Genomic DNA, 24457 nt, shown 5'->3' with positions numbered 1-24457 from the left:
TGATTCCTCTAAATTTAGAATAGTGATTACTGATCTCTATTAAAACTTTTGTATTTTATAGAAGCTCAAGAAATGTTGATACTGCCGGGCTGACTCGGTGTGTGTTTGGCAAAAACTCTGCTAATAATAACTCGGAATCAGTTTATTAAGTTACAAGCCAATTTATAATTATGAATTAGAATCTGATTAACTGAAAATCGTATGTTATATTAGTGATTTTTTTTCCTGAAATTGGACCAAAAAGTATGAAAACACTTTAAGAAATAAATTATAATATTTTATTATTATACTAATATTTTTTATACCTAATGAATTGTATATATTACAAATAATATTTTTTACACAACATATATTACCATATGTGTGTGAGTGGATCACACGTCATTTATTATGATATCGAACTGATATATTATATTTTAAAAATATATAATATTAATAATATATTATTTTTAAATTATAATCAATGCCAATATCATTGAAATACAATGATACAATTTAGTCCCGAATATAATCATTCCCACTATAGATGCTCTAACAAACCTAAACTAGGATATGGTTCCTCATTAAAAATTTAATAATAAAATTATTGTGAGAATATCATTTGTATATATAAATAATAGTATATCTTTCTTATATAAACATAATAATGAAAATTCCATTGTTTAATACAAAATCAAAGAATAAATATAAATTTAAAATTCATTATTTAATCAATGATATTATATATATTAAATATGATATATATATATAATATTTAAATATGACATATATTTTATATATCTTCATGTTTTGAAACAAGTATTAATAAGGTGAATGTAGTTTATATCAATAAAATTCGTAACTATTTTTCTTTACTTCTCCGATGACAACAATGTCTTTAATTAGTATAAGTATAGTATAAGTGTATATATATAAATATATATATATATATATAGGCATTTGATCAAATAGAAACTCAAAATAAATCTAGAAACTAGAAACTAAATCTGACCATTCATCTATATCACTTGCTTTTAATCTCAGCCACTGATTTTTTTAATTTTAAAAAAATGAAAAAGACAGAAATCCTGGGTACATTAATTCACTTCTTTCGTCATAATTTTATTCTCCTTTCTCTCTCTACTTTCTCTCTCTGGATTTTTTCTCCGCAACAGTTGCTTATACAAACCAAATCCGAATAGGAATTTGTTCGATTCTATACAGTTTGTTTATTTGTCCGAATCGGATTTGTTCGAATCCAATAATTCTTAGATGCTGTTGCCGATTAATAGCTGATTTGGAGAGGTGATATTTACTTGTTCAATCCTATACAATCGGTGATTTTCGTTGAAGCTAGAGTGCTGTTGTGATAAAAAAGCATGATTTCGAAAGATTTGTTGAAGATTAGTGATAATCAAGGTACACTTTCATTAGATTTTTAGTCTAAAATCATTTTATGCGAATAATTTTATGTTTGAGGTTGAAATTTTATACAAAATATATTTTCATTTGTAGTGTAGTGATGTTTGCTATTTGAAATCTGTTAGTTTAGTTCATTAGTTATGTATATACTTGAGTTTGTGATTTATGTTTGTTTTAGTGTTGTTTTAGGCATTCATGAGTTTTAAATATAAGTCCTCTGTTGATATATGAGTTTTAGTGTGATTTTGTTGTTGTTGATATGAGATAAGTGATTATGATTATTAGGCTGTATAACAGTAATCATATAAGTATATGAATTCTGTTTTGTTGTTTGAATGTTTTTGTAGGTTCTAATTGTGGTGATTCATCTCGTGTTAGCGTTATTGATTGTACTGGTGATGGATATTCAAGTGAAACAGAGAGTGCTATAACAAGTTATAGTTTAACACCGGGTGGTAGTCGCGTTTATGTGCCTAAGGATGTAGATTTAGAGCATATTCCGTCTTTAAATCAGATTTTTGAGGGCTTGGATATTGGTTATAAGTTTTATAAAAATTATGGGAGGTTGGGAGGGTTTGATATTCGAAAGACAACAGAGAAACGGGATGATGACGGGACTGTGATACGAAAACATTATGTATGTAGCTCTGAAGGTTTTAATGATGTTGATATTGGTAGTTTAGAAAGCAATAATTGGAAAAATGGTAAAGAAAGAAGGACAGCTTCGCGGAGGTGTGGTTGTAAAGCCAAAATGGTTCTGAAGTATACAAGTGGAAATAGATATTACGTGTTTAGTTTTGTTGAACAACATAATCATCCTTTGGCTAGTAAGACTGGTAGGCAGTTTCTAAGAGTAAGTCGGGATATGGGAATTAGTTCAAGAAACTTTGTTTTTGCAGCTGGAAAAGCTAATATCGGGTGCAGCAAGGCTTTTGGCTTAATGAAAGAGATGGTAGGCAGCTATGCTAATGTTGGTGCTACTTTGCGAGATTTTCGAAATTTTAACCGTGATTTGAAGTGCTTCGTTGGAGTGCGAGATGGACAAATGCTTATTGACAAATTCAAAGTTACAAAGGAGAGTTCTAAAACATTTTATTTTGCTTATGAGGTTGATAGTGAAGGACACTTGACGAAGCTTTTCTGGTCTGATGTGATTGGACAAAGGAATTTTGAATTATATGGTGATGCTGTATCGTTTGATGCTACTTTTGATACAAATAAGTAAGTTACAATTGAATATGTATTTTTGTAACTATTTTAGAGTTATTTGTGAATACTGTCTTTGTGATATATGTTTGTAATAATAGTGATATATGTTTGTAATAATAGTGATTGGTTTAACAGAAACTATTGATTATAGTTGTTATTTGTTGTAGTTAATAAATATTGTTTGTGTCTTTTTGTTAGGTACAATATGATTTTTGCTCCATTCACCGGTGTAGATAAACATGACAGATGTGTTACGTTTGGTGCTTGTCTTTTATCAAAAGAAGATGTTACGCACTATAGCTGGGCTTTTGATCATTTTGTTAAAGTAATGGGTAGAAATCCAGTGGTGATAATAACAGATCAGTGCCCTGCCATGAAAATTGCTGTACCTGCGTCATTCAATTCTAATAATGGATTGGTCTCAACTAAACATCGTTTATGCATGTGGCATATTATGAAAAATTCCCGGCAAAGGTAAAAATTCAATTTATATAACTGAAATAATCTTTGTTAACCATGATTATAATTTGATTTTCAATAATTTTGCAGCTTGGTAATCGTTTATGCAAGGAAACTGATTTCATGGAAAAAATGAAAACTTATATATGGGCTTCTCATTTAGAAATTGCTGAGTTTGAGGAAGGTTGGGAGGCAGTAATTAAAGAATTCAAGTTGGAGTCGAACAAGTGGCTGTTAGATATGTATGAAATAAGATCGTCTTGGATTCCTGCTTATTTTAGAGATGAACCAATGTTTGGCTTAATGAGGACTACGTCACGATCAGAGAGTGAGAACTCTTTCTTTGGTCAGTTTCACAAACAGGATGACACTCTTTGCGAGTTTTGGTTGCGATTTCAGAGTGCTATGGAGAGACAACGTAATGAGACCGAGAGGTTGGATCACGAGTCAGATTCATTCACTCCAAATATACTGTCAAGGTGGTTTATTGAGGATGATGCAGCAGCCATATTCACAAGGGAGATATTTTATAAAATTCAGGAAGAAATACTTGCAGGATGCTTGGATATGCAAATAAAACGTATGAGTGAAGAGATTGATGGTGTTACTGCTTTGGAAATCAAGGACGTGAAAATCAAAGATAAAGTTTTTAAGGTATTGTTATTATTTTAGTTCTTAGTTTAATTTAAAAAGTAGCTAAAATCATAGTTAGAATTTATCTACTTTACTCACTGCAATGCAGTCCACTATGGTGTTTATATTTAACTCACATATCAGCATACTTAGTGAATTACATAATATAAATTAGTTATCGATATACTATAGCTTAGTGAAAAGTCTAGTATATGTTAGTGATAAACATAATTCTGCTCAGTGAAAAATATTATATATTTTAGTAATTAGTAGTATAACTGTTTATTATTTATTGTACTTATTGTTAAAATAACTGATTAGTGACTAATATTATTGTGACAATTGTTCTGTAATTGTTATTTTTTTATTATTGGCAGGTGTCTGTTAGTAAAAATCATGTTGTTTGTTCTTGCAAGAAATTCGTTATGTGTGGAATAGTATGCAGACATGCTTTTTGCGGCTTGAAACAAATAGGGGTGACAAAGTTTCCTAGGAGCCTTGTGTTGAATAGATGGATGAAAATAGCAGAAAGTGGTACTTCCTCTGCAGCGCTTTCAGTATCAGAAGATTATTTGAAGATGGAGAAGGTTTCGTTAAAAATAACAGATATTTGGTTTGATTTTCGGGAATTGGTTAACAAGGCTGGTTTTCATTTGGAGAAGCTTGATGTTGTTCATCAAACTGTATTGCAGTTGACAGCTGATCTTGAGAGTTCTAATGAACATGCTGAATTTACTATACGAGATCATTTGGCAGCTATGGTTGGTGACCAACCTACTGGACCTATTGAAGTTCTTGCGCCGAATGTTTGTAAGAATAAAGGAAATTTTTTCAAGAGGTTGATTAGTGACAGGGAGAAGGCGATTAATAAATCTAAGAAGAGAACGCGAAAATGCAAGTTATGTTCGGCAACAACTCATGATTCAAGGACATGTGCAAAGAGGCAGAAAGTGTGATTATTGTTTTTACATTACTATATGCAGGGGTATAAAACAATTTAAGCATTGTAAATATTTTGATATTCAATATTGTTTAGAACTGTATTATGTCCAGAGCTATAAAACAATTCAAGGTTTGTTAATATTTTGATATTCAGTATTGTTGAGAAATTAACAATTATATGGTTTACATTTGAGTTTTAGAATTAGTACTAGTTACTATTCACTGATGTTAGGAATCATGATGTTAGTAATCAGCATAATAAATAATAACAAGTTATACTACTAACATATACTAGGATTTTCACTAAGATATAGTATGTATATCACTAATTTTGATTATGTAATTCACTAAATATGGTGTTAGATGCGCGCATCGCTTTAAATTACTCGAAGGCCGAAGGCCCTGAAGCCGAGACGCCTGCGGAATAAATTAATTTACAATCGTTAACATTTAGGGTTTAGGTTTGGGTTGCAGAAAGATTAATTCGTAATGTATATTGAATTGGCTGACGGTTAGGGTTTAGGATTGAGGGTGTAGGGCCGGTAGGCCCTACTCCCTCGAGCCTAAACCCTAAATAAGGCGAGGCTGAAGGGACGAAGGCCCTGAAGCCGAGACGCCGGCGGAATAAATTAATTTACAATCGTTAGCATTTAGGGTTTAGGTTTGGGTTGCAGAAAGATTAATTAGTACTGTATATTGAATTGGCCGACGGTTAGGGTTTAGGATTGAGGGTGTAGGGCCGGTAGGCCCTACTCCCTCGAGCCTAAACCCTAAATAAGGCGAGGCTGAAGGGCCGAAGGCCCTGAAGTCGAGACGCCGGCGGAATAAATTAATTTACAATCGTTAGCATTTAGGGTTTAGGTTTGGGTTGCAGAAAGATTAATTCGTACTGTATATTGAATTGGCCGACGGTTAGGGGTTAGGATTGAGGGTGTAGGGCCGGTAGGCCCTACTCCCTCGAGCCTAAACCCTAATTAAGGCGAGGCTGAAGGGCCGAAGGCCCTGAAGCCGAGACGCCGGCGGAATAAATTAATTTACAATCGTTAACATTTAGGGTTTAGGTTTGGGTTGCAGAAAGATTAATTCGTACTCTATATTGAATTGGCCGACGGTTAGGGTTTAGGATTGAGGGTGTAGGGCCGGTAGGCCCTACTCCCTCGAGCCTAAACCCTAATTAAGGCGAGGCTGAAGGGCCGAAGGCCCTGAAGCCGAGACGTCGGCGGAATAAATTAATTTACAATCGTTAACATTTAGGGTTTAGGTTTGGGTTGCAGAAAGATTAATTCGTACCTCAATCCTAAACCCTAATTAAGGCGAGGTTGAAGGGCCGGTGAAATAAATTAATTTACAATCGTTAACATTTTGTTTTTGAATGATTTTTAGAATTATTCAAAATTTAAAGTAAAATACTTGACGGTTTATGAGACCACTTTGTGAAAGATAGTGATTAGCCTATGCCTAAATCCTTCAAAAAATATCATATATTATGACATAGCTAAATTTTAAATAGTAAAAATGGTCACTAGTTTAACCAGCTATATATCAACCTTCAAGAATATGTAAATATGGTATCTATTTTAAGGAAACAAAACCCCTTCAGCATACAACTGAATATAGAAAATGAAAACACTAGTTATCATTAAGTTGACAACAGTTTTGTAAACTTAAAACACTAGTATGTTTAAGCTGACATCTGAATCTGTTTTACAAGCAATCATAGAAGATAAAACCATTCATTGGCAAAAGAATATGATTTACTAGTCTGCTAAATTCATAGAGAAATAAAACCATTCATTGGCAAAAGATTTAAATTCTGAGTTACAGTAACTCGCAAGTGTCTAATTATCATTGTGTTGTTCTTCTTGTGTGCCCTGTTCTTCTGCTGCAGCTTCAAATATAGTGTTCAAATTAGTTGCAAAAATAACTTTCTTCTTTGCTGAAGTTGATGTGTTCTTTAAAATTGATTTAGGAACTGTTGGATTCTTTTCGAAAGCTGCAAATTTTAAATCTTTGTAAGTTGCTGCTTTTTCAGCTAGCTTGGCTGCCTCATCCACAATCCCTTTTTGAAATGCATTTAGACCAAAAGAGAGAATGGCAGTGTTATATTTAATGCGAAGTCTTCTGAGTTGATGATCTTGGATAATCTGCATAATATTTTGAAATAAAGTTAAAATACTGGCACATGCGGATGAATATTACAATATGCTAGATAATTATTTAAATCACTAACCCCTTCCTCTGCAAGTCCAGAATCCCACTTCTTAGGGTCTCCTTTAAAAGTTTCCATATGCCTCATAACAAATATTCCACAATCCGTGGAATTCCAACTAGTCTGCCAAGGCATGGTCAAGTATGTTCGCTTGAATCTGCGAATTCTTCTAGATAAAGGAATATTGCCTTTTATTTGTATATAGTTGCAGAAGTGAGAATGCTGTCACAAAGATAAAAAAATAAAGCAATTATGGTATATCCAATTACGATTCAAATAGAAAGTAATTATAATGATACAAATAAAAAGCAATTACAATATACACCATTGGTGATCACTAGTTTTTTAAGTGATAATCAAAAATAACACTGACATAATTCACAAGTTTAAAACACTAATATTTAAAATACTAGTGTATATTGTAATCACTAGTATTCAAAGTAATAATCACAAATCACACTGACATAATTCACAAATTTAAACCAGTAGTATTTTGAATATTAGTTGTAATCGAAAGTATTTAAAGTGATTTATAATCGCAGAAGTTGATAGTCACAGTCATAGAACTTGATAATCACAGAACGTAAGTTGATAGTGACAGTCATAGAACTTGATAATCACAGAACGTAAGTTGATAGTGACAGTAATAGAACTTTATAATCACATAAGTTGATAATGACATAAGTTTATAGTCATCAAGTTGCATAAGTTTGAGTTTATAGTCATCACAATTTATCAATGGTTCTTAGTAATTCTGAGTTCACTTGTAATTAAATAAGGAAATAAACTCTTACCAATATATCAGGGACCCTCATATAGTATTGCTTTGGATTGCCTTCCCGCTTGATATTGTCAATAATGAAGTGTCCTTGGTTTCTGATGTCGTAACAAATCAAGTAGAAGTGCTCTGACTTGGTGATTGGAAAGAAAACCTAAAATTACATAAGAAAAAACTATAAAGATATTGATTTCAGTGTTATACATCTAAAATATGAATTATATAAGCAACACTATATTTTAATACCATATCTACGTCTTCAACTTTTGATACATCAAATGTATCAAGAATCTTATCCATGCCTTCAGAGAAGAGAGTAAAAGTTTCTGAAACTTTTTTGTTTGGATCAAGGGTGAAAGCCTGAATTAAAGATAAACTGATTAGTTTCCAGAATCATATGTATAGAATATAAGAACAGTATAAGACATATATTACCAAATGTCCAATGTTGCAAAACAGCCTCATTGGTGATTCTTCAGATTTGTATTTTTCACAATCATTTAAAATTGTGACCCACACATCAATAACTGAATAGTACAAGCTGGTTTTGATCTTCAAAGTTTGAAGATGCTCCTTAATAATTTCAACACCTTTCCAACTGTATACCATTTCCCTAGAATAATAAGATTTACTAATTGTTAAATTGATGTTTAAGAAATGTAAAATGACTTAAAAACATAATGTACTGAAGGTGAGTAGTCTTACAACATATCTTTTTTCTGCACCAAGAAGAGCCACAATCCAATGTCTGTTTTGTCAAGTTTTGTCTTAATATCGATCACTCTGTTGATGAATGGTGATTTCCCATAAGGACCGACTTTTTTGTCCCTTGCGCTCTTTTTCCTTTGTGCTGGTTCTGGGGTGATAAAAGAATTTTGATTTTCCACAGTCGCATTTCTTAAATCATCTAATTCTTCTATTCCAAGGGAAAAAGATGGTATGACATCTTGGTTGTTTTTGGCAACTGGAAGCTTTGTGCTGGACTTAGCAATATCTGTATCTTGATTACTTTCCAGATTCTCATCTTGAATGATTTGATCATCTTTTTCTGGAATTATTTGATCATGTTGATCATCTTGAATGATCGCATCATCTTGTTGATCATTAAAAAAAGGATCCTCTGCCCAAAGTTGTTCATCATCTTCCACATCACTTGTTTTTCTTTGGTGAAAATGCTCATCCATCACTTCAACAATGAAGTGTAGGCTGTCATTATCTGGGTACATCTCTAGAGCTTTCTTCAGGTCATCATCAAATTCTAACTTTGAAGCCACCAAGTCTTGTGCTCTTGTAAGTAATTTTTCAATAACATCCTATAATAAAGTATCATCATGCATCATATGTCACAAACAAGAATCATTATATCCATCATGTTTATCCAATTACACCTTAAATAAATTATTCTTCTATTGACAATAAAATAGACAGTTGAATAATTAGTATTGATTAATTATATAATAATTTATCATTTGTGACAATAAAACAGGATAGATATGATTGATGGATGATAGTGATAAATTATTGATTAGTGTGTGATTATTAAATTAGAGTTTAGTGATTACCTCTGTTGGAGGTTCTTCATCTGTATTATCTTCAGCCATGTCATCTCTTTGTTGTGTTGTTTTTGAATTCTTCTTCTCTTTGTGAATTTTCACTACTTCATCCATCTGTTTCCATACTTCAGGATCATCCCAATCATCTTCATATTCATTCTGCCGAAGTTAATTGATAAAAATTAGACATAATGCAATAATGTAGTAAATCAATATATCATTTCAAATAAAGGTACCTTTGTTTGATCTGCTTTGCAACAATCAGTTTCTTTTAAAATTTCCCTAATAGGAGGGACAAGTGATCCGACTCCAAAAATGCCATCAATTACTTCCATCCTTTGCCTTTCCTTTAGCTCATCGTGTGTCCAGCCAATATAAGAAGGCAATGTTCTCTCAACTAGTTTTATACCCATATGCCTTACACGGTCAACATATAACAACTGTATAAATTTAAGAAAAGAAAAGAGTTTAAGCATTAGTGAATAATATCCAAATTTTGATAATTAACAATTAGAATATAGTTTTAACTAGTTAGCTATATAAAGTCTTACAGTGAGAAAAACCAAAGATCCACGGAAAAAAGTAGAAGCTGTCCTATTCCAAGCTTCTGTTGCTATCACAAGGTAGTGGAGAAGATATTCTGACCAATTGTATCTTTGTAAATGGTCCAGATCATCATCAATCCTAAGAAGCTGCTTGTCAACATAGGATGAGCTTGTTGTCCCAATCAATGCATTTGACATGACTATCAAGAAGTTCAGTTTGAAATTATCACTAACTCCTTGTTTTCTCATTTTCTGAACAAGCATTTGAGCTGTTATTTGCTCTCTCTCTTTTTTTTCAGTGGAGAACTGTGCATTCCAACATTCTTCTCTTTGTTTGAACTTTGTTTCATCAGCAAGTTGAATTTTGAGACCTCCATATGGTAGTCCAAGTACATCAAAGACATCATCTTTTGTGATTTGGATGTCTAAGCTTTTCAGTTTTAGTGACACTGAGTTGTGGTCAAAAATCTGAAGAACATTGTATGCCAATTTTGCAGGCAACATCTCCAACTCAAAATTCAACAACAAACCAAAACCTGATCGGTGTACCCATTTTCTTTGTTCATCTTTTAAATGGAATATCATCTCACTAAGAATTCTTGGAGAAACCCTTAGTTTGACTTCATCCTTTCGTACATTCAAGTGTTTAGCTCCTTCAATTTTCTGTAAATATGAAATACATATAGAATTATATTGCTATATAAAAATAAAAACCAAATTTGAATATAAATATACATAGAATATTAATGAAATATAATTAAGTACCTGAATATTATCCTTAGTATATTTCACTAAAGGACATACTGTGATGATCTTCTTCTTTCTTATTGCCTCATTTTCATCATCAATTTCCTGGTACATCATTGATATGTTAGTGATAAACAGAGGAAATATTAGTGATATTTGTGCCATATATTAGTGATATTAGTTATATTTTTAGTAGTATTTAGAAATTTTTACCTTTTTCCTTTTGAATTTTGTCACCTTTGGCTTTTTATTCTGCAAAGCTTCCTGATCTTCCTCATTGTTAGTAGTTGTATGAGCAACATTTTCGGCAACCTCATAATTGGTATTTGCATCAGCAATGTCTTCATCACCATCATTTTCCCAAACAGTTGTTTGATTATCCTCAGTAGTTGTTTCAGGAACATTTTGTGGAATATCCTTTTCATGCACAATTATAATTGTTTCAGGAACACATTGATCACTCTCAGTGTCCTGTAGAACATAAAACGACTAATAAATATGGAGAACCATTATAATTAAAAAATGGTAAATAAGAAATAAGACCTGATCATTGGAGATGGAATGTGGTGGTCTTTTTGCAGTTTCCTTTGGGATGTTGTTTGATTTTCGAGAGAATTTGAGCTCCATCTTTTTCCATAGTTTCACTGGTGTGTTATCTTCCTTGTTATTCTCAGTGTTTTGATTTCCATTTTGTTCCATAATTTCACTGTCAGATTCCACTAAGTCAATAGGCTCAGCTATGCTTGTTTTAGGGAAACTCAGTTGTCTAAGTCTTGAACTTCTTCTCAGCTGGATTCTGTATCCTGCATTCATAAATAAGAAACTCGAGAAAAACATTATGTAATGAACTGTATCTTAGCGTATAAATATCACTAATATATCTAGAAGTGATGACAAAATTGATAACAATTGTTTGCATATCACTGACTTAGATCACTAAAGTATTTTAAAGTGTTCAATTATAAGTTCATTATTCCTTTGCATATCGTGTAGGTTAAATGAAATAAACACTGAAAGAACTCATATTACGATTTAAGTTCTTTATATCTTTCTTATTAATTCAAATCAAATTACAGAAGCTATTTATTTCAAACTAAACTCCTAGTGACTTGGAGCAATCTGTAAAAATGAAGAACTATTCTTTGCACATCACTGACTTAGATCACTAAAGTGTTCTAAAGTGTTCAACTATAAGTACAATATTCTCTATTTTGCAACTTCTTTTGCGTATCGTGTAAGTTTACCTACAGCAGCTATTTGTTATAAATTAATGTCCTACTGACTTGTATCACTAAAGTCATAGTGACAATTCTATATACAACAACAACAATTTCTTGTAAACTAAAGTACTATTGACTTGGAAGACTAAACCTACAATTTTATGCCACAAACTCAAGCCCTGAGTTCTACAAAACTAGCAAGATTAAGCCCCAAGTACTACAAGACTAGAAACAACACAAAATACAGAACTCAAGCCCTTAGTATTTCAAACTTATTTATCTTCATAATACAATGCACATTAGTACAGATCACTACACCACAAACAAAATTGCATACTAGAACTCTGTTTCAAAAAAATACAAAATTACACATCACTACAGATAAAAAATAGATCAAAATTTTAACAAATTTCAATTATCTACAAGTGATGACAAAATTGATAACAATTGTTTGCATTTCACTGACTTAGATCACTAAAGTATTTTAAAGTGTTCAATTATAAGTTCATTATTCATTTGCATATCGTGTAAGTTATATAAAATAAACACTGAAAGAACTCATATTACGATTTAAGTTCTTTATATCTTTCTTATTAATTCAAATCAAATTACAGCAGCTATTTATTTCAAACTAAAGTCCTACTGACTTGGAGCAATCTGTAAAAATGGAGAACTATTCTTTGCACATCACTGACTTAGATCAGTAAAGTGTTCTAAAGTCTTCAACTATAAGTACAATATTCTCTGTTTTGCAAGCGTATTGTGTAAGTTTACCTACAGCAGCTATTTGTTATAAATTAATGTCCTACTGACTTGTATCACTAAAGTCATAGTGACAATTCTATATACAACAACAACAATTTCTTGTAAACTAAAGTACTATAAACTTGGAAGACTAAACCTACAATTTTATGCCACAAACTCAAGCCCTGAGTTCTACAAAACTAGCAAGATTAAGCCCCAAGTACTACAAGACTAGAAACAACACAAAATACAGAACTCAAGCCCTTAGTATTTCAAACTTATTTATCTTCATAATACAATGCATATTAGTACAGATCAATACACCACAAACAAAATTGCATACCAGAACTCTGTTAAAAAAAATACATCACAATCAAAAAAATACAAAATTACACATCAATACAGATAAAAAATAGATCAAAATTTTAACAAATTTCAAATATACTCTGTTCATATCACCACATGCTAAATCACAATTTTAACAAATGCTAATAAAACAAAAAATATTAAAACACTATAAAACCCTAAATCGACATACCTCCTCTAGTTCTAGCCATAACTTAGTAGCTTTCACAGTGAAATAAGCTAAATAAGTGCTGTTATGAAACAATATCATCAATATAATGTTAGTTATCACTATAAACCCTAAAAAACAAACGGAAAAATGACATGCAATGAATATCGTAAATATATGTATCATATTTTTTGCTAAATCTGTAATTAGAAGTGATCTAGTACCTGTTGCGACTGATTTTGGTGATTTTTCCTTGCTTCAACTTCAACAACAAAACCAGATTTGATATTGACGTCAAATTTAACCGGAAAGTTTGTAAAATCACTAATTAGAAGTGAAGAAGACAGAAAATCACTAGAAATTTGAAGAAAAGCACGAACATTACCTGTGGTTTTCGGAGGAGAAGATGAACAGTGAAGAGTGAAGAAGAGTGAAGAGTGAAGAGTGAAAGGCCAACTGTAACCGTTGTGTATTTATGTGTAAGTATATTTCCTTTTATTTTTTTAAAATAAGCGCGGCTAATGGACTAATTGGGCTGCTGTTTTTAATCTGGGCTGGGCTGTTAGCACTACAAAAAAACAGGACAAAACCGACCGCCAAAAACGGTCGGTTACAACGGTAAACGGTCGGTTTTAACACTAAAACCGACCGGAGAAGCTGGTCGGTTGTAACCTGGTCGGTTATCAGCTATTGGTCGGGTTTAAAGACGAAAACCGACCGAAATGTCGGTGGGTTTTGCTTATTTAAGAAAGTCGCTACCTGGGCCCTGCAGCAATGCCATCTGGAGCCACGTGGACGCCACAGCCACGTGTAAACTAAAACCGACCGGAGTCGGTCGGTTTAAATGTTTGACCAAAATATGGTCAATCGATATAAGAATAATATAACCGACCGGATGTGGTCGGTTATAATCTGTTGACCAAAAAAGTCAAATTTGTTGGGGGAACTAAAACCGACCGTCTGTGGTCGGTTAAAATATCTTGACCAAAAAGTCAAAGTTGCGGCAGCTCACTAAAACCGACCGCAGGTGGTCGGTTATAAACGTTTGACCAGAAAAGTCAAACTAAAAACAATGACCTTATAACCGACCGCGTTCGGTCGGTTTCCCATAACCGACCGACAGTTAATGGTCGGTTAACGACCAGAGCGCTTGCAGGGATTAAAACCGACCGTATATAACCGACCGATCTACCAAAGATAACCGACCGAGTAGTAAGCAATCGGTCGGTTTTCTGGCTTTTTTGAATGGTAACCGTGGTCGGTTATGTATACGTCGGTCGGTTTTGTCTGTGAATTGAATGGTAAGGACGGTCGGTTTTGTCTTCAGTCGGTCGGTTTTCTGGGTTTTCTATCAAAAAAAAAATAATCCTACTGTTTCTATATACTGCCATACCTGCTACCAACAACCAACAATCAACAATATCCAAAATACATAAACCACAACACCATATATAACAACAAAATGTACCATAACTACAATCCCAAACATCAAACTTATAATTGTCTACAAGGGCAAACCAAAAGCCCTTCACAAGCATTAACCAAATTCCAAATCCAACTTAAACACAATATTCAAAACACAAATATTCAAAAGCCAAACTAATCTAATGTAACATCTGAATCGGAAGCAGCTCCATCCGCAGCGGCAGTAGCACCCGCTCCGGAAGCAGCACTAGCATCCGCTCCCGAAGCAGCACTAGCATTGGCACCCGCATCAGCACCGGCTTCGGGTCCCCCGCGTTCCTCCTCCGACAGCTCCTCTGGATCAGTATAATCCTTCTCCGCTGCGAGTCTGCGTTCCTTTTCCTAATTGCACATATAATAGACAATGACAACCAATAAGAAAATAAGCATACTCGATCAATACAAGTAGATAACAAATATGAATTCGTACCTCTTCAACCTTCCTTTCCATTTTGAGGAGTATATCCTCGACCATCGACCCCACAATGTGTACCATCTCCCCACCAATCATAGAATTCCATTGAACCCTTGTACTTGGATCGGCAGCTGGATCGGAGGCCTCTAGTGCGGTTTTTGCAAAATTCGCGATCTCTTCTTCAGACATTTGTCGCTGAAATTGAAGGGGGTTCGCACGGACCTCATTGAGCACATTGCGCACGACCGAGAGGTACACATTGTCGGGAATGACGGCTTCTTGTCTCTGACCGGAAGATCCACCGGCTTCGCCTCTTGTTGAATCCCTGTAACGTGAGGCAAGAGTCGGAATAAGTTGACTAGCACGAGCCTCGGGGAATCCAACAAGGTAGTCCTTCTTAGGCTTTTTGCCTTCGGGAACTCCGGTTGCTGACAACCACCATTCCAAGGGCTCGTCTCTATCCCCTGTTTGTGTAACCGACACCGGCCTGCTTTCTAGAATAGAAGCATATCGTGTCTACAGAGAAATGTGCATCAATCAGTACATTAAACAACTTAAAAAGTAAAATGGACATTGAAACTTTAAAAAAAAACCACAAGACAATCATTTAATTACCGCTATGGCCATTGCAGCAGGCGTGGTATACACGGGGTGCTCGGGATCACTTCCAACCCTTGTATGCGTCCGGTTCCATACTTCAAGGCGAGTTGGATTCTTTCCACGTTCCTTCCTTTTCATTTCCTTCCAAAAACAATTTAAATCATCAATATAATATATATGTGAATTAAATCTTAATTAAGAAATTAAGGTGTGTATGATAATAGATATTTATATATACCTCCTTCACTTTATTAAAAGACCGGGCACCGGCACTATGCAACCGCTCGACGTTCTTGCGGTTCGTAGATCCAACGGATGACCTATGCAAGTGCCCCTCATTCTTTTCCCAATAATTTAATAAATCCTTCCAAAAAAGTTCAGACCAATATCCAGGTCTTAAACTCAATTTTGATTTTCCGCTTTCCTTTGATTTTTGCTCAATATTTGTCTTGAGCTCATTCAACGTCCTCTTTATTGTGTTCTTGATATGCTTCTCAATTATATTTTTTGCTTCGGACCGGCTTTGTCCCTTTTGTTGCTTGAAATATAACTACAATTATAATAAAATCAAGATAAATTACATACATATGGTTAGACTATTTACACATAATACAAATAAATAAAAAAGCATGCATACAAATCACGATGTGAGCATAAGAAGAGTAGCTTACATTAAATTCCTCGACTACGTGTTTTAGCCATTCATCATCATATTCAACAATGTCGGTGAACGTGTAATGTCCAACGGGCCACCTTTCACGAACAATAGCAAGCAAAGTCTTCTTTGCTTGATCATCTTCAATACTACCAAAATGTGAAAAGAGATTATATGTACATATATATGTATGTCAACAAAATTTAAACAAGTGCAAGATACATATATATATATATATATATATATATATATATATATATATATATACATATATATATATATATATATAAGTTACTACAAGTAGACTTACTGTCCTCCTGAAATATTGATACGGATTGGTTTCGGAGGGACTTTTCCAAACAAACCGGCTGAATGGGATCGTGGCCTCCTAATTACCCTTCGTCTTGGAACTTCCTCTTCATTCGGATTCTCCCCGCCTTCATCCGAATCAGTTGGCTCATCACGTATAGCCAAGGTGCTAGACTTTCCTTTACCCTTCCGAGTGGAAGTTGTCTCCTTGGCTTTCCCTTTTCCCTTGCCTTTGGTTGTCTCCTTGGCCTTCCCCTTGCCCTTGCCTTTTCTTGCCATTAAGGCAATGATCATCACCACAAGGATGACAAACCACCACAAGGTGCCCTAATCAAACACCATAAACACCATTGGTTAGAATATGAATAAAAAAATAATCGACTTTAAATGGAAACTACAACCCCTTATGAATCAAAATGCAAACCACAACCCCTTAATTATATCACATAAATTTCATTCACAACCAATTATGCAAGCCACAACACCTTATGAATCGACTCATTTTTGAACATATAAACGCCAAAATGAATGAAACCACAACCCCTTATAAATCAAAATGCCAAAATACAAACCACAACCCCTTAATTATATCACATAAATTTCATTCACAACCAATTATGCAAACCACAACACCTTAATTATATCAAAATGCCAAATGCAAACCACAACCCCTTAATACAAACACAAAACCAAATTCCAAGCCCTCCTTATGAATGTGAGTACAAACTAAAAATTACAAAAATATAAAAACAAATAAAAAACAGAGATTTCCAAACTAACATATACAAATTAACATATACAAACCAAAACTAACATATACAAACTAAAACTAACATATACAAACTAAAACTAAAACATATACAAACCAAAACTAACATACACAAACTAAAACCTATCGTTTTCATTCTCATGACATAACCGACGACAAGAACTTGCATGTATATTTCCAAACTAACATATACAAATTTTATATACATACAATGCATACATATAAAAGCTTGAAAACTAAACAAATCAAACAAATTGAAGTTCAATAGAGCTCTATACTAACACAAATTTAAGCTCTATACTAACACAAATTAAAAGTTAGGAGAGGGTTTCGGATTCTACCATTGAAGAGGATTTTGGAGAGGGTTTCCGATTCTTGATTCTTGCCGCCATTGCACTTGATTCTTGCCTTGAAAGAGTTAGGAGAGGGTTTGATTCGAGTTTGGAGTTTGAAAGAGTTTGGAGCAGCAGTGTTCGTGTGAGAATAAAAGAGGAAAGGGGGCTTTTTTTTGTTTATATACTGACGCACCAAAACCGACCGGCAACCCGGTCGGTTTTGACCTGGAAATCTGTGCAGAACCATCAAACGACGTCGTTTCTGTCGCGCGGGTGTTTTAATTTTTCACGAAAAAATTCATTTTCCGCGTAATTTTCAAGGTCGGTCGGTTTTACTATATAGTCGGTCGGTTTTGTGTTTTTGGGAAAATATTTTCTTAATTTAATATTTTGTTTATATAAAGTATTATTATAAAAACGTTATAAAAGTGTATTTCGATTCATCGAAATCATCTGAATTTTTGTGTCGACGTTGATGAGATTATTTTATTAACATCTGTACGGTTGGATCGTTTAAATAATAAAACATCAATTTTTGAATAATTAAGAGTGAACGAGATAATTCAAAATAAGACTTCTGGTATATGATTAGTCTTCTGTTTAGGGGATCCGTACATATAAGAATATTTTTTAAAATGTCTAAAAAATTAAAACATCTTAGTCAAGTTTATAATTAACATGTGTGACTTCGTAACGTGAAATTTAGGCGAACCGGGTTTTTTAAAAATATTTTCTTAATTTAAAATTTTATTTATGTATATTTTCACAATAAAAAGGTTATAAAAGTGTATTTCGATTCATCGAAATCATCTGAAATTTTTGTCTCGACGTTGATGAGATTATTTTATTAACATCCGTACGGTTGGATCGTTTAAATAATAAAACATCTAATTTTTGAATAATTAAGAGTGAACGAGGTAATTCAAAATAAGACTTCTGGTATATGATTAGTCTTCTGTTTAGGGGATCCGTACATATAAAAATGTTTTTTGAATTGTCTAAAAAATTAAAACATCTTAGTCAAGTTTATAATTAACATGTGTGACTTCGTAACGTGAAAATTAGGCGAACCGGATTTTTTAAAAATATATAGGGAAAGTCGGTCGGTTATATTTGCAATCGGTCGGTTTTCTGCTTTACCGAATGGTAACCGTGGTCGGTTATATTTGCAATCGGTCGGTTTTCTGCTTTACCGAATGGTAACATTGGTCGGTTATATAGCAGTTCGGTCGGTTTTCTGCGTATTGAATGGTAAAAGCGGTCGGTTTTATGACTAGTCGGTCGGTTTTCTGCGTATTTTAACAAAAAAAAACAAGGTTTTGTTGTTTCCTTTCTCTGCCTCTACCTGCGACCAAACCAACAACCATCCAACAAACTAACAAATCAATAATCAATAATTTCATGAAACTAACAAATTAATAATCAATAATTCAACATCATAAAATATTCAATTATATTAATCAATTTCATCAAATCCATCATCATAATCATCCTCTTCTTCATCTTTGTCTTCTTCTTCTTCTTCTTCTTCTTCTTCTTCTTCTTCTTCTTCTTCTTCTTCTTCATCATCATCCTCTTCTTCATCTTTGTCTTCTTCTTCTTGTTCATCTTCTTCATGTCGAACGAACGGTAAGGAACCATATTGTGCAAAATCAACAAATATAGAGAATGCACTAGTAGCATTTGATCTATCTTCTTGATAAGCTTCTTCAATATCATTTGATATTTTGATAGATTCGCTTATCGGACGACTTTTAGACTTGACGACCGTAAAATATTTGCCATGTGGATTCAATACACTGGGAGCATAGTAAACTTGGGAAGCTTGACTAGCCAAAATAAAAATCTCATCCGACTTCAATCTTGAAGTAATATCCACGGTCACGACCCTATTTTTATCAATCACAACACCATTTCCGACACTATCAAACCATATACATTTGAATAAATATACATAATTTCCTCCTCGATAAATAAGCTTGACAATTTCCTCCAATTGTCCATAATAATCACTATTGTTATCATGTGAAGTGCCCTTAACAAAGACACCGGAACCGGAAGATGTTCTCGTACAAAATTATTATCCATTGACTTTACAAGTCTCAAATGTCATTACCCGCATAGCCGGTCCCTCAAACAAATATTGAAGAAGAGGTCGGTTTACATCATTTCGTCCAACCTAAAAATATTAAAATTATATTGATGAAATATATTCAAATTTCAAAAGAAATTGAAAAAACAATATATACCTTTTTCAATAACCAATCTTTAAATCGGGTCTTTATGTAACAATCTAATTGTTGAGGTGTTGTCTCCGGACGTTGACTCATAACACGATCTGTAAACCGCCTGAAATAAATTATAATAAATAAATTAAAATAAATTATCAAAAAATATAATAAATTTAAATGAATTTAAATAAATTTAAATAAATTTATTTAAATTATAAATGATACCTTAGATAAGGTTGAATTTCTGGAGAGTTTAGAAGTACATATTCTTCTGCTAACTTTCGCTCTTTATCGGTCAAATAACGACTTCCCTCTTTACCAAGACATTCAATTGGATATTCAAAAACTTCTAATTTTTCGGAGCCATCACCATCAAAACGAGCTTCATTGCGACGTATTTTATTATGAATTGAGTCCGTGGCAAAGTAGAAGGAACAAAAATTAAGAATCTCCTCTTCCATATAACGTTCGGCAATTGAACCCTCGACTCGCGCTTTATTACCAACCTTTTGTTTAAATTTCCCTAATAACCGTTCAATTGGATACATCCAATGCCAATAAGCGGGTCCTGCTAGTCTAATTTCTTCTGCTAAATGTATTACCAAATGCTCCATCGAATCAAACCAAGTCTGAGGAAAAATTGTTTCCAATAAACACAAAGCTCTAATAACCGATTTCGTCATTAGATCCAAGTCGGATCTCGTAATCACAGATGAACATAATTCTTGAAAAAAATTGGAAATCATTGTCAAGGCATCCACAATTGGTCCCGGTAGAAGCTCGCGAATTGATAGAGGCAACAATTTTTGAAGGAAAATATGACAATCATGCGATTTAAATCCAAAAAACTTACACTCCTTAGCATTGCAACAACGAGATATATTTGAGACATAACCGTCTGGAAGTTTCAACGACTCAATCCACTGACATAGAAGTTTGAGTTGTTTTCTACTAAGAGAGTACGGAGCTTTTGGTTTTTTGCCATTTTCATCAATCCACAAATGAGGCAACACACCGAAGTGTTTGCAATCCGACCTTGCCTTGTGGTGATCTTTTGACTTCTTGCCCCCAACAATGGTAAAAAATATGTTCTCAAACACATTTTTTTCGGTATGCATGATATCAATGGAATGTCGCAAACTATGTGAAGACCAATAAGGGAGATCATAGAACATCGGGGCATGAGTCCAATGATGCTCAACCCCATATCCATCACTTCTTTTCTTTTTGTTAGTCTTTCCGGGTGGTGGAAAGTCTATGCTATCAATCCAAGTTTTAACTTCCTCCCCGGATAAGCGTCCACGCCACAACCTTTTTTCCGAATGGTCAAACAAGCTACTCTTCTTACGCAATGGATCATTAGGTTCAAGAAAAATTCGGTTAGTGCCATGAAAAGAACATTTCCCAGAATGTTTTAACTGAAACCCCTGCACACTTCCCAAACACACTGGACATGCAAGCTTTCCTTTCCCCGACCAACCACTTACCATACTCATGGCAGGAAAATCACTGATTGTCCACATAAGAGCCGCTCTCATGGTAAAATTTTGTTTTAGAGATTGGTCATATGTTTGCACTCCGGTATACCATAATGTCTTCAATTCATCAATGAGAGGTCTAAGATATATATTAATATTTTTCCCAATACTCTCCGGACCCGGTATAATATCCGTCAAAAACATATACGGTCTCTTCATACACATGGACGGCGGAAGATTATACACAACAATTACCACGGGCCATACACTATATGTTTTGTTACCCGTATTCCCAAACGGGTTGAAACCATCGGTCGCAAAACCAAGTCTTACATTACGAATTTCTTGAGCAAATGATGGATATCGGAGGTCAAAATTCTTCCATTCGTCTCCATCCGCAGGGTGAGAAATTTCTTTTTCATTGACCTCTCGATTTTTGTAATACCTCATGTGGTTGGATGTATGTGCCGACATATATAAGCGTTGCAGTCGGGGAATCAAAGGAAAATGTCTTAAAATCTTTCTCGGAATTTTCTTACCATTTTTCCTTGATTTATCCAAATATCGATTACAACTACATATATCACACACAATTTTATCTTTGTCATCTCCATAAAATAGCATACAATCATTCTCGCACACATCAATTTTTTCATATTCCACCCTTAAACTTTTCATAACCTTTTTCATCTCATAATAAGACTCGGGTAATGTGTGCTTTTTTGGTAACACGTCCATAATGATCTTAATCAAACTGTTGAAGGCTTTGTCACTACAATTAGACGCATTTTTGAACTCCAACAATTTTGCGGTAAAACTTAATCTTGTAAATTTTGTGCAACCGGGATAAATAGGAGCACCATTTTCAACAATCGCCTTATAAAATTCTTTAGCACTATCATTAGGAGCTTCTTCAACATTAGTAGTACCCGTGGTATCATAAAATTCATGATTCGAACCGGCAAAATCATGTAACATGGAGTTGATATCAACATGATCATCTACTACCCTACGACATTCTCGCGTTTCACATGATTTTCGCTTTTTATTTTTTTGCGAAACCTCTCCGTGCGAAGTCCATACCGTATAACTCTCCATCATACCCTCGGATATCAAATGAAACCGAACATCATCTACCCCTAACCAATTCAAAATTTTACAAAGCTTGCAAGGACATTTCATCATACCTCCCTCCATTTTCAAGCTTGCAAAATTCAAAAATTCCTCTACACCTTCCCTATATTCTAAATTAAGAGTAATTTTATCTCGTTGCAACCGGTTACTAATCCAACTTCGATCAAGATTTGTCATCTACATAAATATATATACACACCACGTATGTATTAACATAACATAAAACATATACACATTACAAATTATCCAAGAAATTTATATAAACAACATTCATACAAATTATTCTCAACAAAATAAATAAAAATCACAATGTGATCATAATTAAGAAGAGTAGCTTACTTTGTTTTTGATAATTGATTCCTTCCTTTCTTGTTCTTCTTTTTCTTCTTCTCCTTCTTTTTCTTGTTCTCCTTCTTCTTCTTTTGATATTTGATAATTTCCAAGCTTTGTTGTATAATGAAAGTGGAGAGTAGTTTTTAACTTTTTAGCTCACACAAAACCGACCGACTGTCAAATATAAACGGTCGGTTATGTCTATTTAAACAAAACGATGTCGTATCACTGCTAAAACGCACCTACCCGCCGTTTTTTAAATAATAAAATATACAATGGGGGTCAAAACCGACCACCGGGTGGTCGGTTATGTTGCAAAATAAAACCGACCGTACGTTTCTGGTCGGTTAACGAGCAGACCGCTACTTTCCCAGCATTTAAAACCGACCATATAAAACCGACCGGCCAAAACCGACCGACTGTCAAAAATAAACGGTCGGTTATGTCTATTTAAAACAAAACGATGTCGTATCGCTGCTAAAACGCACCTACCCGCCATTTTTTAAATAATAAAATATACAATGGGGGTCAAAACCGACCACCGGGTGGTCGGTTATGTTGAAAAATAAAACCGACCGTACGTTTCTGGTCGGTTAACGAGCAGACCGCTACTTTCCCAGCATTTAAAACCGACCATATAAAACCGACCGGCCAAAAGCGACCAACCACTCGGTCGGTTTTATTGTCCACAAACGACGTCGTCTTAGCACTTAGCCAAAATAAATCAAGAAATAAAAATAAAATAATCAAAACCGACTGAGAACAGTCGGTTTTATATTACATAAACGACGTCGTCTCAGCACTTAGCCAAAATAAATCAAGAATTAAAAATAAAAAAATCAAAACCGACCGAGATCGGTCGGTTTTATAATATGCAAACGACGTCGTTCTTCGGTGCCGCAGAGCATTCTCAAGACTTAGCCAAATAAACCGATAAATAAAACTAATAAGAACAAAACCGACCACCATATCGGTCGGTTTTCTGCACTTGGTTATGCTATAAACGGTCGGTTATGACCCAATCGGTCGGTTTACTGAGTTACGGCAATGGTAACCTCGGTCGGTTATGACTTTAGTCGGTCGGTTTTGTCGCTTAAATTTTTAAAAAAATAATTTGACGGAACTGGTTTTATATCAGAAAACTCATAACAAACGCAACCATTTATTCACAAGTCGTCTGATAAAAACCAGTCCCGTCATTGATAACTCCCTAAAAAATTGTTTAATCTTCAAAATATTTCAAATTAAAATTTATGCGAACAACAAATTAAACTCACACGCTTTATAAAATCAAACTCAAAAAAATATATCAAAATCAAATCAAACTCAAAATCAAATAAAATAGATGAGTAAATCAAATTCAAAGTCCAAAATCAAATAAAATTAATCTTAATAATATTTAAATTTCAAAATCCTATCAAATTCCTAAGCAATCAAGGGGTATGAATATTGGGAGTGTAACTCATAGAATTCAATACAAGGTAATGGAAGGGTGACTCTTGGGATTGTAACACTAATACAATTCAATGTAGAGACTTTTTAGTTGCTTAACACTTGTGCTATAAAAAGGGCTCTAATCTACCACAAATTAACTACAACTACTACAATCACAATCAAAATTACAATGGCAGTCACAATCAACTACAACAACAACACCGTCACAATCGATGGAGTCTCCTATGGCATTCTCGACATCCCCGATGAAATTTGGGTGGAAATGGATTGGGATTATAAAATCCCAATCATGTTCATGCAAATGGATCACTATCTCGAACAGGAG

At 33.9% G+C, this 24457-nt stretch overlaps 4 protein-coding genes across 4 annotated transcripts; 2 read left to right on the top strand and 2 right to left on the bottom strand.

Moving 5' to 3' along the window:
• The first annotated feature begins 1159 nt into the window (after positions 1 to 1159).
• On the top strand, positions 1160 to 3088 carry LOC108213873 (protein FAR1-RELATED SEQUENCE 5-like). Its single transcript, XM_017385662.2, has 3 exons — positions 1160 to 1398; positions 1749 to 2622; positions 2809 to 3088. The coding sequence occupies exons 1-3, from the start codon at positions 1359 to 1361 to the stop codon at positions 3086 to 3088; spliced, it is 1194 nt and encodes a 397-aa protein (XP_017241151.2). The 5' UTR covers positions 1160 to 1358.
• Positions 3089 to 3201: 113 nt separating this feature from the next.
• Positions 3202 to 4658, top strand: LOC108212521 (protein FAR1-RELATED SEQUENCE 1-like). Its single transcript, XM_017384245.2, has 2 exons — positions 3202 to 3723; positions 4080 to 4658. The coding sequence occupies exons 1-2, from the start codon at positions 3202 to 3204 to the stop codon at positions 4656 to 4658; spliced, it is 1101 nt and encodes a 366-aa protein (XP_017239734.2).
• A 9743-nt stretch (positions 4659 to 14401) lies between these two features.
• Positions 14402 to 16795, bottom strand: LOC108203961 (uncharacterized). The gene is made up of 6 exons (XM_064089113.1): positions 16399 to 16795; positions 16105 to 16237; positions 15672 to 15983; positions 15449 to 15574; positions 14849 to 15349; positions 14402 to 14760 (listed from the first exon to the last, which is right to left on the bottom strand). Exons 1-6 carry the CDS (start codon positions 16689 to 16691, stop codon positions 14554 to 14556), a joined length of 1572 nt encoding a protein of 523 aa, XP_063945183.1. The 5' UTR covers positions 16692 to 16795; the 3' UTR covers positions 14402 to 14553.
• Positions 16796 to 19581: 2786 nt separating this feature from the next.
• Positions 19582 to 22671, bottom strand: LOC108194832 (uncharacterized). Its single transcript, XM_064090075.1, has 3 exons — positions 19958 to 22671; positions 19751 to 19850; positions 19582 to 19680 (listed from the first exon to the last, which is right to left on the bottom strand). Exons 1-3 carry the CDS (start codon positions 22519 to 22521, stop codon positions 19582 to 19584), a joined length of 2763 nt encoding a protein of 920 aa, XP_063946145.1. The 5' UTR covers positions 22522 to 22671.
• Positions 22672 to 24457: the final 1786 nt, after the last annotated feature.

This window comes from Daucus carota, chromosome 3 (genome assembly GCF_001625215.2).
Source record: "Daucus carota subsp. sativus chromosome 3, DH1 v3.0, whole genome shotgun sequence".
Classification (NCBI taxonomy): domain Eukaryota; kingdom Viridiplantae; phylum Streptophyta; class Magnoliopsida; order Apiales; family Apiaceae; genus Daucus; species Daucus carota.
The sequence above is the reverse complement of the archived record's forward strand: the minus strand, read 5'-3'. Positions and strand labels throughout refer to the sequence as shown.